This window comes from Tripterygium wilfordii, chromosome 11 (assembly GCF_013401445.1).
Source record: "Tripterygium wilfordii isolate XIE 37 chromosome 11, ASM1340144v1, whole genome shotgun sequence".
Classification (NCBI taxonomy): Eukaryota; Viridiplantae; Streptophyta; class Magnoliopsida; order Celastrales; family Celastraceae; genus Tripterygium; species Tripterygium wilfordii.
The window spans coordinates 13,004,653-13,024,216 of NC_052242.1; the positions used below are offsets into that span (position 1 = coordinate 13,004,653).

At 38.1% G+C, this 19,564-nt stretch overlaps 4 protein-coding genes and 1 long non-coding RNA gene across 7 annotated transcripts; 3 read left to right on the forward strand and 2 right to left on the reverse strand.

Moving 5' to 3' along the window:
• Positions 1 to 4,753: 4,753 nt before the first annotated feature.
• LOC120009565 (zinc-finger homeodomain protein 5) lies at positions 4,754 to 5,811 on the forward strand. Its single transcript, XM_038860205.1, has one exon. It carries the CDS (start codon positions 4,903 to 4,905, stop codon positions 5,671 to 5,673), a length of 771 nt encoding a protein of 256 aa, XP_038716133.1. The 5' UTR covers positions 4,754 to 4,902; the 3' UTR covers positions 5,674 to 5,811.
• A 2,552-nt stretch (positions 5,812 to 8,363) lies between these two features.
• Positions 8,364 to 12,174, forward strand: LOC120009112. Its single transcript, XR_005470602.1, has 2 exons — positions 8,364 to 8,460; positions 11,735 to 12,174. It is a non-coding gene; the product is annotated as an uncharacterized LOC120009112 (long non-coding RNA).
• LOC120009111 (protein RADIALIS-like 5) lies at positions 8,964 to 10,886 on the reverse strand. Its single transcript, XM_038859573.1, has 2 exons — positions 10,378 to 10,886; positions 8,964 to 9,197 (listed from the first exon to the last, which is right to left on the reverse strand). The coding sequence occupies exons 1-2, from the start codon at positions 10,635 to 10,637 to the stop codon at positions 9,173 to 9,175; spliced, it is 285 nt and encodes a 94-aa protein (XP_038715501.1). The 5' UTR covers positions 10,638 to 10,886; the 3' UTR covers positions 8,964 to 9,172.
• A 1,250-nt stretch (positions 12,175 to 13,424) lies between the features above and the next one.
• LOC120009793 (tubby-like F-box protein 5) lies at positions 13,425 to 16,360 on the reverse strand. 3 transcript variants are annotated; one of them, XM_038860496.1, is made up of 5 exons: positions 15,987 to 16,360; positions 15,310 to 15,695; positions 15,138 to 15,225; positions 14,503 to 14,635; positions 13,425 to 14,422 (listed from the first exon to the last, which is right to left on the reverse strand). In XM_038860496.1, exons 1-5 carry the CDS (start codon positions 16,132 to 16,134, stop codon positions 13,750 to 13,752), a joined length of 1,428 nt encoding a protein of 475 aa, XP_038716424.1. In that variant the 5' UTR covers positions 16,135 to 16,360; the 3' UTR covers positions 13,425 to 13,749. The 3 variants fall into 3 exon arrangements, with proteins under 3 accessions (XP_038716424.1, XP_038716425.1, XP_038716426.1); XM_038860497.1 differs by having other exon boundaries at positions 15,310 to 15,814; positions 15,987 to 16,129; XM_038860498.1 differs by having other exon boundaries at positions 15,310 to 15,678; positions 15,987 to 16,121.
• Positions 16,361 to 17,847: 1,487 nt separating this feature from the next.
• Positions 17,848 to 18,874, forward strand: LOC120009625. The gene is made up of 4 exons (XM_038860278.1): positions 17,848 to 18,008; positions 18,094 to 18,224; positions 18,301 to 18,437; positions 18,524 to 18,874. The coding sequence occupies exons 1-4, from the start codon at positions 17,957 to 17,959 to the stop codon at positions 18,654 to 18,656; spliced, it is 453 nt and encodes a 150-aa protein (XP_038716206.1). The 5' UTR covers positions 17,848 to 17,956; the 3' UTR covers positions 18,657 to 18,874.
• Positions 18,875 to 19,564: the final 690 nt, after the last annotated feature.

Sequence of the window (19,564 nt, forward strand, 5' to 3'; positions counted from 1 at the left end):
GATTACTATGCTTCCATGAAAAGCCTTTGGGATGAGCTTCAAGAATATGCAGCAATTCCAAAGTCCAAGTGTCTTCAATGCATAGATGATGTCCTTAAGCCTCTTCAACTGAAGAGAGAGAAAGAAAAGGTGATGCAATTCCTCATGGGATTAAATGACAACTTCAGTGCCATTGGTAGTCAGATTTTGCTGATGCAGCCTTTTCCAGACACTAACAAAGCATATAATATTGTGGCACAAGAGGAAAGGAAGCAAAAGTTAACAGAAAAAGGAGCAACAATGACTCAGGATGCATTGGCCATGGCATTCAAGAGTTTTTCTGAAGGGAACAATATTGGGACTGTGCCCAATAACAGTGGGACTTCTAGACCTCACAACAGAAATGCTCAAAACAAAAGGAGTTCTGAGAACAACAATGGAAAGCCACAACATGGAAACAAAGATAGTCTATTCTGTAATTACTGCAAAATGACCAATCACACCATAGATAAGTGCTTCAAACTCAATGGTTTTCCACCACAGCATGCTTCAAAGAAGCCTAGATACAACAATGGGAATGCAAAATCACATGCCAATCAAGCTTCTGTTGACAGTGAAGCAAGGCCTGCTATGGAATTCACTCCAGAGCAGTGTCAGCAATTCATGAATTTTATGCAAGCCAAAACTGTCTTGGCAGACACAAATCAAGGCAAACAATCACATGCAGGATCAGTTGCCTCTGCATCAGGTATTTCTGATCCTAGTACTCATAAATTTATATATAAATGGCTTATTGATAGTGGTGCTTCAGATCACATAATATGTGATGCATCTTTATATAATACATGTCATGAAATTCATCATGCATATGTTTATTTACCTAATGGAGAAAAACATGCCATTTCACACATAGGAACAGTTAGAATATCATCTAGACTCATGCTTAGTGATGTTCTATGTGTTCCTTCCTTCTCTTTTAACTTAGTATCTGTAAGTAAATTAACAAAGAATGACAAACATGCTATAATTTTTACAAAGGGAAAATGTGAAATGCAGGACATAGCCACTTTGGAGAAGATTGGCTTGGGAATGATGCTTAGAGACCTCTATCTCCTCAAGCATGATCATTTTGTTAAACTAGATCACTCTATTTTGGTGAATTCAGTGGTTAGTCCTCATGTTCTACATAGAAGACTTGGACATCCTTCTAGAAATGTTTTTAAGTTAATTCATGATGTTTCTGATGATTCTGTATTAGAATGTAATGAATGCATTATTGGCAAAATGAAAAGAACACCTTTTCCTATTAGTATGACTAATACAGACAACTCTTTTGATCTTGTTCACATGGATATATGGGGACCTAATCCTATTGTTTCTTTAGATGGATATAGGTATTTCCTAACCATAGTGGATGATTTCTCTAGGATGACTTGGGTATTTTTAATGAATAATAAGGGTCAAACTAGAGATTATATCAAGGGATTCATAGAATTTGTTCAAACTCAGTTTCATAAAACAATCAAGAACATAAGATCTGATAATGGCATGGAATTTCTAATGCCAGATTACTATATGACCAAAGGTATACAACATCAAAGGAGTTGTTCCTATACTCCTCAACAAAATGGAGTTGTTGAGAGAAAACACCAACACATCTTGAATGTAGCAAGAACCATTAGATTACACAGTGGATTACCTGAAATTTATTGGTCTTTTTGTGTCCAGACAGCTGTCTTCTTAATTAACAGAACACCTAGCAGAGTTTTAGACAAGCTCTCACCTTATGTCATATTACACAATAAACAGTTTGACTTCAAGAGTCTTAGGGTTTTTGGTTGTCTTTGCTTAGCAAAAGACAACAAACCCACTAGTTCTAAGTTTCAACCTAAAGCCAAACAATGTGTTTTCCTTGGATATCCCCTAGGAACCAAAGGTTACAAACTTCTAGACATAGATAGTAACCAGATTTTTATATCTAGAGATGTTATTTTTTATGAATCTGATTTTCCTTTTCTTAACAACAAAGTTTTGATTGAGAATGTCTCAAACATTACAGCAGAAAAACAAAATACACCTACTGAGACTGCTCTGAACACTCACACTGTTCAGGGGAGGTCTCAAAGATTCACTAAACCACCTGCCTATTTGGCAGATTATCACTGTAATTACAGTGCTTCACATGATTACAAATTGCATGAACATTTCATTGCATCCATAGCATTGCATAAAGAGCCTAAACATTATAATGAAGCTCTTAAAAATTCTAAGTGGTGTGAAGCTATGGATCTAGAGATCCAAGCTTTGGAATCTAACCATACATGGGACCTGACCACTCTTCCACAGGGAAGAAAAGCCATAGGCTGCAAGTGGATTTATAAAGTCAAATACAATGCTGATGGATCTCTAGAAAGATACAAAGCAAGACTAGTTGCCCAAGGATTCAATCAAAGTGAAGGTTTCGATTACAAAGAAACCTTTGCTCCTGTAGTTAAAATTACCACTGTTAGGATTTTTTTAGCATTAGCTAGCATGTATAAGTGGCATGTTCATCATATAGATGTTCATAATGCCTTCTTGAATGGTGATCTAGAAGAGGAAGTTTATATGAAACTTCCTCCTGGAAACAAGGTTCAAAATAAGAACTTGGTTTGCAAACTTAGAAAATCAATCTATGGACTTAAACAAGCTTCTAGGCAATGGAATGAGAAATGTAGAAGAACATTACTTGCTTTTGGGTTTAACCAAAGCAAATCAGATTATTCTTTGTTCTTTTACCACAAAGATAACAATATTCTTATACTCCTCTTATATGTTGATGATATGGCAATAGGAGGAAACAACCTAGATCTAATCCATCAAGTAAAGAACTATATTTCTAGCTGTTTCAAAATAAAAGATTTAGGAGTTCTAAAATATTTTCTAGGCTTAGAAATCCAACAAACAGATTCAGGCCTCTCACTTAGTCAAAGAAAATATACACTGGATTTAATCAATGACACTAACCTTATTCATGCTAAGATTAGCAATACTCCCAGTGACACAAATACCAAACTGTCTATAAACATAGGTACTCCTTTAGATGACCCTCTTCAATACAGAAGACTCATTGGTAGGTTAATGTACCTTACCATAACCAGACCTGACATTAGTTATTCAGTTAATACTCTTAGTCAGTTTATGAAGAATCCCACAGATGCCCATCTACATGCAGCCTACAGGATTGTCAGGTATCTCAAAGGTACTCCTAGCAAAGGTCTTTTTTATTCTACTACTAATAACTTGCAGATACATGCTTACTGTGATGCGGATTGGGCATCATGTATCGACAATAGAAGGTCTATCACAGGCTACTGCATCAATTTGGGAGGATCTCTTATTTCATGGAAATCCAAGAAACAAACAACTGTTTCAAAGTCTTCTGCTGAAGCAGAATACAGAGCAATTGCATCAACAACAAGTGAATTACAATGGATTTCTAGCCTCCTAAAAGAGATCAAGATTCAACTCAGTTACCCTATGAAATTATTTTGTGATAGTCAAGCAGCCATCTACATCGCACACAATCCAGTTTTTCATGAGAGAACAAAACACATAGAAATTGATCTTCACTTCATCAGAGAGAAGATTCAAGCAGGAACAATTTTTCTGACCTATTTAAAATCAGAAGACCAACCTGGTGACCTTCTGACCAAAGCGCTCTCTGCTCCTCGCCTTCATCATCTCTTGTCCAAGTTGAACTTGTTTGATTCACACGTTCAACTTGAGGGGGGGTGAAAGCATGTATGCAGCTGCTCCTTCGTTTTGGTTGCAGGTTGTGTTCTGAGTTCTTCTACAACTTCCAATCTGGTTTGAGCCCTTGGTTAAATGGGCTTTGGTCTTGAAGGCTTTTGTCTATTGGGCTTGTAACCAATTAGTTTAGTTCTAAGTAGAGCTCACTATACATTGGGCCTACATCTTATTATTTTATATTGTTTTAATATTGTACTTGCTAGTCTGTCAAATCACAGACTTATTTATACAGGCTCTAAGAGCCGTTGTAGATTTAAGTTTTGAAATGCTAATGAGAACTTCTTCTTCTCACTTTTCTCTCTACTGTTCTTCTTCTCTATCTTGATCTCCTTCTTCTTCATACACAATTTGTTAAGGATACTTTGCATACACAAAGTATAACATCAAGATATCACCCATTCCAACGGGATCAGATACATCTTCTCCGAGGAAAAGCTCTCGTTACTAGTTAGAAAATTTAATCTATTATATATTGTACTCCATATCTTCCTCTGGATAATGTGGAACAAGAGACTTAAACTTCTTCATCAGTCGATTCCTCATCCAGCACCATCAAAACTTGCACTGCAGAGGTTTGTCGCTCCACCCACTTGACCCGGGTGTTAAGGAACCAACTTGACAAAATCCAAATATATAGAAGATAAAGATTTAAAATTTTAGATAGGGTTTTTGTTTTGTGTTTTGTTTTGTTTTGTAGAATGGAATCCTGGGAAAAGCAAGGTCTTATCAAAGGGGCAGAGCCGCAGAGGTGAGAACCGAGAAGACATAAAATGGCGTTTGGTCATTTTAGAGAGGTTGGGGGAATGATAAGAGATAAGAAATAGTAAGTAAGAAAGCAATAATGAATAAAGAGAGGACTTCCAGTATGGGACCCATTTTTGTGGCAGGGCGTGGGAGAGGGATGAACATGACGTTGTCGGCTGTTTTTGTACAGAACAAACTCACTCTCAGTACCCTAAATCTCATCATCATCATCCCCATCTCTCTCCCTCACAAACTCATCCCCCGGCTTCACCACAAGCAACCATCCTGTCTCTTGTTTGAACCACTGAAACACCAATCCCACAAAAAAACCTCGTCTCCCTCTCACAGATAATTAGGGTTTTGGAGAGAGGGTTTCAGGTGCCAATAATGGAGTTGAGTGGGCAAGGAATTAATGAAGCAAGAAGGGATGGTAGCCAGGTTTTTGGTTGCATTTCACCAAAGCCAGATCGAGCGGCTAAAACCAGTGTAACGAGCGGATCCAACTCCAAAATTAGATACAGAGAATGTCTCCGTAACCACGCGGCTAACGTGGGAGGGAATGTGTTCGATGGGTGTGGGGAGTTCATGCCTGGTGGTGAAGAAGGTACAATCGAAGCCTTGAAGTGTGCGGCTTGCGATTGTCACCGCAACTTCCACCGCAAAGAAGTTGATGGCGAGTTCAGTGCAAGCTCGAGAAGGTGCGTGGTCCCGAGCTTGCAGTTACCGGCTCCGTTGACATCCCCTACAGTGCTGCACCACCACCACCATCAGAAATATATTCACGCAAATCCAATTCAATCCATGAATGTCGGATTTGGCGGTGGTGTTGGTGGAGGGAATGAGTCCTCGAGCGAGGATATCAACTTGTTCCATTCTAATGTGGAGGGAATGGCGGCTCCACCGCCTTATATGTTGTCGAAGAAGCGGTTCAGGACCAAGTTTTCGCAGGAGCAGAAGGAGAGGATGATCGAGTTTGCGGAGAAGATTGAGTGGAGGATGTCAAAGCAAGTGGAGGAGGAAGTGGACAGGTTTTGCGCTGAATCTGGAGTGAAGAGGCAGGTTTTCAAGGTTTGGATGCACAATAATAAGAATAATCATGTGAAGAATAAGCAAACTCAAGAGCCATTGGATCAAGAAGACATGAAGGACAATATTTAGAGAGGAGATCATTGGGTGTTAGAACTTAATGTAATTGGAGCTAGATTGAAAATTCTGTAATGCATGCACAGAGATTGATAATTCGACCTTTGCATTGTCTCCTTCCACAGCAATAGATTGAAAATTCTGGCTTCACTTTTCTTCTTGATGGTGTTTTAAGATGATTGATATTATCGTTTTCTGCTCCATTTTTTTTGTGAATTCTTGCTCTTTTGGAGTAAGATTGAAATCAGGACACAATATTTAGTTGTGATTCAAGTTAAAAAATAATCAATGATATTATCTTGGTTTTGCAATCGAACTAGCTAGCAGAGCTTGGTCATTTTATTGATAGAATCAGGGATTTTGCGTCTTCTTTAGTTTCTGTTGGTTTCGGTTATGTTCCTCAGGCTGGTTATGGAGTGGCCGGTGGCGCATTTTCTTCCTCGACTAGTTAAGAATTTTGGTAGCTTATGAGTTTGGTTAGAAGAATTTCGGGATAGGTGTTGGAATTAGTCTAGTCAATTCCATCAAATCTCCACCATTCAATGCATGATTGTATTGGATTTTACAACACCACACCCCACCATTCAATGGTGCAGATTTGGCGAAATTGGTGGAATAATTTCCGCCAATCTTTTTCTAATAATTTCTTACTTGTATTTCTGCATTTTTGACTTAATTGCCCATGATCAGGCCGTCAACCCTTCTCTTTCATTTGAATGATAAGTTATTTTCTCATAAAAAAAAAAAAAGCGAGATTTGCATGTGATATAATAGCAGTTGGCAGGCAATATGGTACAACAGTAAATCTTCATGGGGGCCAGCTCAAGATTCAGTTCAATGATGTGGGTTGGATCATGAGATCAGGTTACCTTGTTTTAAGCCTGTAGTACATCCAATCATAATTGAATATTTGTTGTTGGGTCATGAAAAAATAGATGGGCCGAGCTTAATCCTGGATCCCTTTTTGTTGGACTTGACATTTTCATATTCATCTGCTCTGGGCCTATAAGGCCCACTTTCTCCTCCTCGAACCCTCACACAGGCAAATAGGCCGCCATGCAAGCAAAAATTATGGTTTGCTAGGAACCTTAAACAAGTCTCGTGCACAAACACCCTTGACCATAGACGGGGTACCTGTATCGGAAACTGCGTCATCGTTCGATCTATTTTTTAATTTTTAAAAATGATGTGAGTCCCACACTATAAAAACAGATCGGACGGCCCTACAGAAACTGAAGGGATTGTGTGCAGTTTTCACTGCAGGGCCCCCGAACTCCCTCTGACTAGCACTGTATTACATGTTCACTTGTAAATTAATACTCTTATGTGATCTAAAATTGAATCTCTCGTGAATTGTGGCTTTGAAATATTATTTATTCAAACAATATTTTACATCTGCAAAATAATTGCTTGGAAAGCCAATTTTGGTTTACAAACTTACTCTACTTGAATCGAAGAAGTGGGTTGTAATGAATACTCTTCCTGTTAATTGATGTAATCTTCGTAGGGCTATACACACACACACACACATATATATATATAGGTGCCTGTAACAGACTCTAATATGGCTGAGGTGCCCTGGCGGGTCCATATCCAGCTGATCCAGTCGTGTCTGGGAATGTATATGATGGTGGAATTGCCTCTGCTGGTGCCTCTGCCGGTGGTGGTGTGCTTCCGGAGGTAATACCAAGACCACTGAAACACAAATCCCAATTAGACCTCTGTTCTTTAAACAAAAAGATAGTTAGTTTTATTGCATTGAAAAACTCACTCGAGCTTGTTTTTTGCCCAATCCTTCCATGAAACAGAGGAGTCCTTGGCATCATCCATCATTTCAACTGCATTGTTTTGAAGGTTCTTCGCTGCTCCCTCCGCACCGGAGGCAACGCCTTTCAATTGATCGAGTAAGTATTCAGCAGTTTCAAACGTACCCAACACTGAATGAACTGAGAGGGTTAGTGCCAGCAAGAACACCAGAGAAAAAGCCAACTTTCCCATGCTTTTTTTTTTATACACTTTTCTTTTAGTAAAACAGGATATAATGAGCTTCTTTTTTGTTTTTTGATATGAACAGAGAGCTACACGATGGTTGGAAGATGGTGTCTTTTTGTTTCGATTTATACTGTTTGGAGAGTTTTGAGAATTGGAGGTCGGCCGTTTCTCTCGCATGGATTTGTGATTTTTAGGAGAGTTTTCTATTTATTTTTGTGGTTAGTAGTAGGAGGAAATACAAGAACGAAGAGATGATCAAAGGTTGAATTTCAATTTGACTAGTCAACGAACCATAATAATCGGGAATCGCAGGTTTGAACCAACTTTTAGACATGTAGTGTTATATGATAGCATGGATAGTCATGTTCCTGAGGAATTTTTGTATGGTCGTACGGATTTGATGGTTCAAATTTAAATCTATATCAAATGAACAAATAACTATATGACTATTTGTTGACCAAAATATGACAAAGTGACACATTAGTGAGATGTCGGACCGAACAATGTAACATTGGCTCATTTGATTATTTTGTCTCTGAAACATTGGATGATACCGTTAGAACAAATAGAAAAGTATTATACTTTGGTGCTGATAAGGATAATTAAGTAATTAACCCCATTTATTTTCCATAAAAATTGTACATTATTTTCAAATTTTTGCTTTCCCGCCTTTTAGATCTGATCTTTTTTTCTTCTCTTGAGTTTTCATCGATGGACTTCCTCTTTCAGAACATACAAATAGTTCTCATGCTCGCTGGTTCTTCACAGCAGTTCATATCTCAAATATTGCAATGGCTAGCCTGGGAAAAGGTTAGTCTCTCTCTAATTACATTTCTCTGCATATTTAACGAGTATACAGTCTCGCAAATTCTTGATTTGCTTTTAGGATTCTGATCAAATTTAGCAGAACTGAAATAATAACAGCCCGAATTTTGCTTTGATTTTCCGTTTCTTCTCTTCTATCTAAATTAATCCACTGTATGCATTTGTGCCTAGAAGAGTCTTGCATTAGATTTTGACAGTGAGGCAGAATTTCGTCAAAACCTACATTCTGATATTTGGGATTAATGTGTTGGTGGCTGATGATGATGGGGTTTGTGATTGTTTTAGGACGAGATCGGGTGTATATTACTTTTACTCATCAAGTTATTCAGATTATCGGACTGTTACACTATCTGCGTTTGGATTATAGTGTTCTTTAGATCTCTTTCTGTCCATGAACCGGTAACATGTTTGTGTTTTATATGTACTGTACTTTCCTGCATTTTTTGAAAAGAAAGTATAAGAAGGAAAACTTTCAGAGGATTAAGCGATAGATCACAAAAACACAATTTTTTAACATCTCACTTGAGAACCCATCACAGTAAGTAACACTACATGCTTAGGGTTAGGGAGGACAGAAACTGAGAAACATAGATAATTTGTATTTTGTCATTTTCATTGTACAGACTTAACAACTGATTAACAACTGGAAAAACAGCAAGACCAAAGAGATTATGTTTGCTTCACTCGTGCTTGCATATTAGATTCTTAAATTCCTCATAAGCCTGCACGTCATAAGAAAAACAATGAATTACTTGTTACATCATTTTCAAAGTCTTAGTGGCACGATCAGCTAACAAATTAAATAACCAGCACATAGTTAAGCTAGTTAGCTTGTTAGGTCTCAGGTTAATCCCTGGCTTAATTGCCATTTTTTTTGAATTTTCTATTGGACTTGTGATCCAAAAATCTGTGTCTCATTGTTTATATACAACCGGCTTTGGACACGTTAGGCTGCAAGAAGTTTTCTGCTTTCTAGTTCTAATGCTGCCAACAGTTTCGGCAGGATCCAAGAACCACCGTTATGAGCAAGTCTAGGGATTAATGAGGTTGGGAAGAGGAATGTGAAATCTAAATTAAAAAATGTAATGTGAAGCATCATTATGTGTTTCTTATCAACACTAGAAGCACCGGCTTGTCTATATAGTTTATTTCTTGAGCTCCGAGTTATTGGGCCAAGTGCATGTGAACAAAAACAAGTAGGATGAGATTTCATGTGGGCAATATTTTAGTTAGTTAACTGGACTATGGATAGAATATAATAGACAATATCCTGAAGTAATAAATAATTCAATTGTCGGTGTTGGGTGTGGACTGTAGCCTCTAAAAGAGGAGAGCACTATGGATATGTTAGAGGAACATGGATAATCTATAAGCCTTGGAGAGAAATAAACAACTGTAATGTTGTGCTGCAGGGAATTTCATACCTTGAAGCTTTTGAGCTGAATATTAATATTGACCTATGCTGGAGAACATGAAATCTGCTCAACATTGTGGGGCTCTTCAATGAAATGTAGGGAAAAAGAGGTGAGGCTTTTTTTAAGTGAGTGAAATTTTGTTAAGGCATATTGATGGCAAAAGTTAGAGATACGATATAGCATTCTAGTTCAAGTGAATGCTTATATTTTGGTGACAATGTATATGCTAGACTTGCCATGAATCTAGGAAAGAGTAACAGTTTAGAATAGTATGAATATGTGTGTGACATTGATATTAGTTTTATGGAGATGCAGTTTCTGTTAACTTGCCATTAGCCTATTGCTTTTTTGTCGACATTTTGGCCAATTATGAAGCATTTTGTTAAGTGGAAGTTTGAAGGGATATGGAACAAGAAAGAGAGAGAGAGTTGTATAGTGAGGAGACCATATGTTTGAAGTTGTGAAAGAATACGTAAGAGAACACTACCTTTGTGTATCACCAATTCCTCCATTGTTGCTGCTAGTGGCTCTGTAATTGGGTAGTGGGACTTGACCAGATTCTATATACATGAGATCTTCAACAAGGCGATCATAGTGCCTTTTTACTTCTTCAGTAGATTTGCCACCCACTGCCTTGGCCACATTTTGCCAGCGGTCTGGATTATCCTTGTCATAAACAGCCAGTGCCTTTTCAAAAAGTTTGTTCTGTTTAGGTGTCCAGGAGGAGTTGAGGGAACTTGATGCCATGACTCTTAGGGTTGAAACAGGAATGTTAATCCCGAGCAGGAGATGGCACCTCACTACAGCTTAACTGAGTTCTGTGCAAAAAGTAATTGATAATGAGAAGGGAATGTGTCTTGAGTTGGGAAGTCCTAAAGCAAGAGAACCCACAAAAGGGAAAGAAAACTAAGAGTGAAAGGAAGTGTAGTACGAGATTGTCATAGCTGCCCCTTATAAGCAGGAGGACCAAAGGAGAGAGAGTGGTGGGGTTCTGCAAGTTGGGGAATATTTTTTTAGGGGTAAAACAAGATGTGATTCGATTTCTTAGGCAAGCTTAAGGACAATAACAAAGAGAAAGAATCAGTGTGCTTGCTGTTTAAAAAGCATTTTCCTCGTCTTTTATAATATCCACCAACAAGAGGATTTCTATGAGAATTTACCAGCTGTGAGGATTAGATCCTCATTCCATGTCTACCAATGGACATATAGATGCGCTAACAATATGATACCCAATCCAACCTCTTAGACCTTTCAACACAGTAAGATATTCTGGTAATCTTTATAGTTGGGTTGGGATTTTCTTCTCCTGCTCATTTGGGCAACTGGCTTAAGATATCATTTTGATAAGTATATGATTATTCCCCATGTCGTGATAATTAAGTCATAATAATAACAACGATGATTTTATAACAATAACAAATACAAAAACAAATTCTGATATCATGATAGGGATAATGATAGAAGTGGATAATGATAGAAGTGACAGAAGGCAAAAAAGAAACCTTACATTGTCATTTATTTATGATTATCTACTGCACCAGAAAAAAGTATGATTTCTGTGGTGATTCTCTTCCTTGTTCTTGTTTTATTCAATTATCCATGCCTCAAGCATGTTAGGCTAAAAGCCTAAAACCTCATGTCTCAAACGGCCCTTGGAATATGTGATGTTAACAAAGAGTAGGCCTTGTGCCGCTATTTTTTCGTCTGTAATACAGTGCTCAGTCTATCCTTAAATCAGCATGTCACTATCTTCGGAACTTGGAAATGGTATTTTACTATTTTATCACCTTGATGGTTTGCTAAGAGGTGCAATGATAATATTTTGTTTGTGGCTGAATCAGCAGAATGAACAGGTGTTGCCCCTTTTAGAAATTCCAGTGTCAGTTTCTGGTAAGGAGTGGCAGTTAACTTGATCAACTGAATATCCATGGGATCAAGTCATACCCAGAACGAGATAGAACAACAATGTTTGTCTCAAGGCTCATTAGTTGATTGGGGACTCAACAAATCTGGACCACCAGCTTTGGTCTTCGGCTTGAGATACTGCTAATGCATGGGGGAGGAACTGGTTAATTTATGTCGCCTTCAGGTAAATGCTCTTGGAATCTCATTAAAATACATCAAATCTTTGATATATAGAATCCTTATCATCTCAGGCAATGCTATGTTAAAGAATTCCTTCTTTTTTCTGTCCTTTGTGGATTGAGTTGACTAGATGTCTTGCATAGATTAGATTAAACGCAAGATTTGGTTAATGACTTAAGCAAGATGCAAAGTAGACCTATTTCCCTTGGTTATTTTCTTTCTCAGAATATATTAAACATTTAAACCCCTAATCTGTTACATGTGCGTCATATTGTGTTTACTGGGTACATGGGATGACCAATTCCGATTGAACGAACCTTTTGACATATTAATAGTTTTGAGAACTCCTGGTTCTTCGATGGACTCATTTGATAAGAAAAGAAGGGGGACAACGATTGGTAGGAATCAAGAGATGTGGAACAAATACCTTTTTTATCATTGAATTCTGTTGAGGAATGGAAACTTAAGACTAATGTCGCAGCCAAAAGATAAGGAGTAGACACTTGAGGCTAATGTAGCAGCCAATCGGATCAAATTTGTTTGAGATATGGACATAAAGTTGATTGTCTATAACGAATAGAATCCCCCTCCGAATATCTCTATGCGGGGTAATATTCCACTAGAGCATATTTATGGCTTAGGGTTTAAACACCTGTAGATCTATCACAGGCTATAACACTCTTCTTGGGAATGCACTGGTGGCATGAAAATCGAAGAAACAACAACTTAAGGTCCTCTACAGAAGCAGAGTATCGAGCAATGGCTTTTGTAAATTGTAATATGTGAGTTGGTCAGGATTAATGCCTTATTGAATGAATTACAAAACCCATGATCAAGCCCACAAATTTGTTTTGTGATAGTATGACATCAATTCACATAACTATCAATCCAGTTTATTACGAATGAACGAAACAAATAGAGATTGATTGTCACTTTGTTCGAGAGGAAGTTCAAAAGTGAGTAGTCAATCTTAATCATGTTTGGACATCAGTTTAATGATGTGTTCACTAAATCTATGTCAGTGAAGCAGTTACAATTCTTTATGTCCAAGTTTAATATGATTGATCCTCATGATTTTGGATTTGGGATAATTATTAATTTGGTTTCTCTCGCTAAATCGAACGGTTGTGTCATGTGTGTTAACCAAGGGCATAATTGATTTTTTCTTTTCTACGTTGTATATGAGATATCCAACTTCCGACCGTTGGAAATAGAATTGTTTGGGTTATTGATGATGTGCGTTCAATTGTTTGAGTTATGGATGATATGCGTTCAAGTGTGAGTGGTATTTGGATTATGGATGATGTGTGTTCAGGTGTGTCCATACTTACTATCAATCCAAATTTTTTTATAAGCGATTGCACCAAATTTGAACTCTTCACCGAACATACCGTGTGCAAATAAGAACACAAAATTGTTGGTTCGAGGTTGTCTTCTAAGTACAATGACTTAAAATTCGCCCCGTGTTCTCAAGTAGTGTAATATACAATTATACATTAAGATCCAGTTCATAAGATTTCCAATATACAACTAGGAGTACCTTGGATTATTTGCAAAGTTGAACGTTCTTTTCATGGCCATTGAATCAAGTGGTAAAGTACTCTGTGACACTGCACAATGCAGGTTTCAGCCATTACATCTAAAAGTACCAGCAGACGAAAGACACTCCCCGATCAAAAGGACATAAGCTCAAGTGCACCCTTGAAATAGATTATATACAACCAAATGTTACAACTTACAAGACACGACATTGCCCAGGAAGAAAGAATAATGGTCATTCACATGCTGGTTTAGTGTCAAAACTGCTCAAGCAGATTGCAAAGGCTTGGAAAGCAGAGAGGGGATATCGATAATCCATGGTAAAAATATCTTTCCCAATTTTCCCAAATTGCAGAATTACTCTCTCTTGTTCTGCAGCAGGAACATTTTCACAAGAATCTGTGGCTGCAACCAACTGGAAATTCTTCACAGAAGCCACTGTAACACGTCCTTTGAAATTTAAGCACCAACACTGCAGATGCTCATGCCATCTAGGGGCTTTGTTTTTTAAAACCAGGGGATCTGTCCTGCCGACTGATTCTTGTTGCTGCTCACCGAGGCATGTAGAGCTGAATTCAGCGAATTGCTTGTTTCCTTCCAAAACTCGTGAGGAAGGTAAATGCAAAGCTTGGCGATTTGGGAACTCCACTGGAGTTGGAGCAGTGCCCCCTTCTAGAATTGCAGAAAAGGGTATTGCATGCATGGCGCACTGCATTCTCCTTGGGCCTCTTGTACGAAGAATGTTGAGCTCATAAGATATGGTGCCCACATTGCAATTACTAGCAGATACCCTTGGATATACCTGGTTTGAGCCTACTTTAAAAAGTGCCCTACGATTGGATTGTGCTGCAGGGTCATGCCGAGGCTGATTGTCATAAATAGTGAATTTTGTCCCCAGAAAATTAGACCTGTTCAAAAATCACTGATGAATTACGGGATAGAGGACACATGAATGCAAAGATAAGAATCCCAAACATAAAGGACTTACTTCAACTTTCCAACAAAGGCATTGCTTGTTCGAGAAAAATCATCTCTAACCAGTGATATCAAAAACTCTATGCTCGTTCCCTTTCTGATCTTTCTTGCTGCTAATAATAATTTACTTGTATCACCGGACAGAGCTGCAAGATTAGAAATATATGAATTGTTTGAAATTACATGGAGAAACTAATCTCTTCATGTGTAATTTTAGATCTTAAATTAGACGAAAAAAAAAGAGTTCAAAATATCAAAGCTGATAAACCAAACAGGCTGCAGCCTGTATCTTATCCAAGAAAAGGCTAAAATTCTCCATCCTCAAACCACATTCACCTCCAGATTTCATAATCAAAATACATCAACTTCAATGAACAATGATCCACCCTTTCTACCACAGATCGGGGGTTGTTACTTATACTTGAAAGATTTCATAAATCAATATTAAAAACAATACAAGCACTGGTCAACGAATACTTACCAAGTTCATGGTGAAAATCAAAAGTTCAAAACAGATTTCCAATATCAAGAGTAGAAGTATATTAGTTTCAAAGTCCTAACCTCGTTATTATTCAAAACTTTTACAAAGAGAATTCAAACACCATTGTGTCCCAAAAAATATAGCACAGGAGAGCAGGTAAGACTTACCAGGACTCAGACCAAGGTACAATCCATAAGTGGAATTGGCTCTCTCCCTCTTGATAAAACATTGGATTGGAAAGACTCTTGGCCCCGGCTAATCAACAAAAACAAATTATTAGCAGCCATGCAATCAAAAATACATTACCAGAGACATCAAATGGTGGACAAGAAAAACAACCTGCTTTAGAGAGATGGGAAAAGTGAGACGCCCACATTCCTCCGGAGTCTTAACAATCTCCTTCGTGATCTCCCTCCAAGACTTACAAACAGAGGCACAGGCAAGGACATCCCTCCTGGCAGGCCAGGAAGTCTCGCTGGCTTCTACTCGGTGAATAATGTCAAGGAGCAGTTCAGGGGGCATATCTGCCCACTGACTCTGTTCGATCAAATCAGAAGATGGAGCCACATCCGCTTCAGGAGCAATGTGAGACTGCCCTCTGCGTCGCATGTACCTTCTCCTTGATATGTTAGCAATGATGGCCTTAAACCCCATCGTTACACTACAGAATCGCAAATGTAGAAATTTGTTTGCAATCTCCACCCAAACCTTCAGAATCACATATACTACACAAATTGTTGAAATCAGTTAATCTCTTCAGATTTCAAGCAACCTGAGATATCTATCATCGATTCAGATGTGAAAACCCGATGCTAAGAATGAAATACTTGATTCAACCATATTTCTGCGCACATACAAGAAACAGAAAATCCAAATTCACAAGAGTAAAAAAAGACACAAAACTCAAAACAGAGAATCAGAGATTGCAAGAAAACCTTCAAAAGCTGCTCAGATCTAGAACGCAATACAATAAAACTAGCATCACAATGAAAACGAAGAGAGAGGGGTTCACGTACCGATCGTGGGACAAACTCGTCGGAAGTCACAAGATTCTCGGAGAATTCTTGTAGAGATAGGGAGCGGCACAAAGGCGAGGCAAAATCGAAAATCAACGTCTCGGAGAAAACAAAAGTACAGAAAGGAATAGAGCGTGTGGTGGAGCATAAAGCAGGTATAATAGATCAAAATCAGATAATGCGAAACGGTATCCTCACGTCGTCGTTTCTTTAGACCGGAATAATGAGTCTCTGCTTCTCTCCAGTCTCTTCCGCCGCAGAAGCCGCCGCCGCCGCCACGACCGCTAGCCTCTGCACGGAAACTGCCACAAGAAGAGAATCAAGAAAAGCTCCTTTATCGGATCCCGAACTCTCATCTTTTTATTTATTAAAAAAAGTATTTTTAAACACCCCATTTTTTTTCTTATCCGTTAAAAAATAGAGAGGGGCGGGTCTTGTGTGTTTATACTCGGAGGAATGTTGTTAAACAAAACTGATCTGATCTGCGCAATATTGGCCGTTCGATTGACCACGGACGGTCCACGTTGGCTGTCTGATTATACCTGCAGTGCCGTCACAAATTGTTTCGTATTGTATTTAGTGGCGCGTGATTTTAACGGAAATACTATCAAAATCAACTGCAAATTTATATCTATCTTGCTTGCTTGCTTGCTGAGTTATTTGTAAAGGGAGGAATGATAAAAGAGCATTTATGGTTTGAATTTGCTACACGTCTCCCAAATTTTTCTATGAATAATACTACATTCATCGTTTTGTGATCGTAAAAACCCTCAAATCTTATGTGACATTAAAATAATTAATGATTAAAAACATACGTGTATATCCCACTTCACATCCAACACTCCACATTAAATAGAGATAATTTGGGGTCCCTTTTTGAGATCTCAAGTATTATTCCAGTGATAGAGATCCTAGTCATCTAAGTAGTGGATGTGTCACTCTCTGATTCAATCACTATATTTTGTGGATCTCTACATTTACATTAATCAAGGGACAATATCCACTACTGAGATGACTAAGATCCTTAACATTTTTGTTTTTATATTCAATCACACACTCTTTCCGTAAAGTTCTCGTTGTTTTTTTCTTCTCAGTCTCTCAAGTCTTTTTTTTATCTCAGTTATCTTGAATGGTGAGAAGCACACACGATTTCATATTAGTCAGTGAAGCATGTGGGATCCATGATAATTTTCACACATCTCTTTCAATATATAGGATAATTAGGACAAAAAACATTGAAAACCTTAACATTTTCGTATCCATCCTGATATTGTTGAAGTCAGGAAGTTACTAACCTTTCACCAAAAAAAAAAACGGCAGATCTTAGGGACATCTTCTATTTTGACGTCCACCAAACATTGGTGCCTTATCTACGTGAAAAAACAAGTCAACAATTCCAAAGAAGGAAGTGGTCAGCCAAAAATAAACAACAAAAAAGGAGGGTGGATGCCTTACTTTCAAGTGTGATGTGGGGCTCGCCGCTCTCCTACACATCTATGCAGAGAGTGGGCCGATAAGTCAGATAATGAGTTGGGCTTCTAGAAGGGATTCCGAGTGAGACCACAAACCCATATAGACCATTAACAAGTTCAGTTCAGGCCCAACTACAGCCCAAGATGTTTGCGTAGGCCCATAGTGGGCCGATAAGTCAGAAAACTCCATGCTGATCCATGACACCATGCTTTGTCTTCAGTAAAACCACTACAAATCTGTGGGCTGCCACGGCATTAACCGAAGTGCATCGCCATCATTCAACATCCTAGTATTGTGGCACGCAGTCAACGAAAAATCTGGTTAGTTCTCATCTTAATCAATATAAAAACTAGTAAATCATTTGGATAAGATCAAGAGACATGATAAGACTCCACTACCTAAAAAAAGCATAAAAGACTGCAACTTGTGAGTTGATTTTAGCAACTTCAGATCCAGAAAAACCACTTCAAGTGATCAAATTGAGCTTGTCTGAACAAATGGGTTCGTTGATGGCAGGATGGGATTCACCAGCCAATGATCCAAAATTAGGTAAATTATCTCACTAATTATGAGTTTTAAATTAATTATGCTGTTTTGTGAATAAAGAGACTAACATGGGTAAGTTGATTTTCAGTGAAATATAGAAGAAACAAGTCTTGCACGAAAGAAAACATTGAATCTTACTGGAGATCAAAGAAACAAGTGGAGGAAGAACACCTGAAGGCCATTTCTTCCAGCCCATCGGCATCTGGTGGCGGTCAGAAGGTCTGCTTTTCATTGCGAACTTTTAACAAACACCTGATGTGCATAAATAGTTCCTTAATTATGTCAATTGTCACAGGAGCTCACAGTTGGGGACTATGAAGCTAAGTTTCAAAGATCAAGCTCCTTGCCTCCGTCCACAAACAAAAAGGAAGATTTCATGGACATGAGAAGCTCTGAAACAACACTGGAGGACATCATAAAGAAAAATGGATGGTAATTAAGTACTGTTGGTACCATGAACTTACTGTATACTTTTTTGGGTAAATTAAAAGTTTGAAAACCAAGATTTATGATTGCAGGTGGAGAAGAAGCAACCTGGCATTCCTGAATGAACCACCTGTGCTTGAAAGGGCTTCCAACACCTACGTGTCTCAGTTCCACATAGCCAGCATCGGCCCCGCGAAAGGCGATGCGGTAATTGCCACTAATTAGGTTTAGTTACTGTCTTACCCTGAAGTCTTAAATCTTAACCTTTGTTTGTATTATATCATGTGCTATGAAGAACGTGTAAATAACTTGCTTGAAGCTTCCACTCATGTTTTTATCCCTTTTGGGATTAATGTGGTCTTTGAATGTGTGTAATTGGTGTGTTTTATCTTTGAGGAATGTACAGAATAAGAGTTAAGTAAATGAGATTGGATTTGGTTCGGTAGTTCGTTTAAAATTATATAGTCTACAATTTCAATATAATGATTTTGCAATCTAATGATTTTGGAGGAGTAACACACCATATTAAATTTTTGTTTTTTCATTTTTAAAATTTGTGTGACATTTTATTCTCGAAAAATTTGTGCAGTATTTTCTCTATCATTAAATGTGAATTGTAGACGAGTCCTTCAAACAAAGATAAATCTCACAAACAGGTTAAAATAAAGATAAATCTCGTTTGAAGAGGCCAGCTCCAGAGGCTATGGGTCAGTAAAAACACGATTAGGGACTGTCTTAAAACCTTATTAAAGAATGGAGCATGTACTATTGTGTTGTAACTTTGAGACGAATCCTTCATAAACTTGATCAGATCAGAGCGGCCAAAAGGTAGCCATCGCAAAATTTCACGATTAGAAATAATAACAACAAATAAATAGATAAAGATTAAAGAGACGGTAAAGAGAGAGCGTAAATGGGTCAAAATACAAATGGGCCTCAATTGTTTTGAGCTTTTTGCCTGATCTGGTCCAGGTTAATAAAATGCGCCCAGCTTGAAATGTGACAATTCATTGCTCTTCCAATTAGGGGCCGTTATCGCGGCCCATATAAAAATTGTCCAAGTCCCGATTACTGCATGGAAAACTGGAAAGTGGAGAAGGCACAATCATATTTTCTTTTACATATAGATCTGG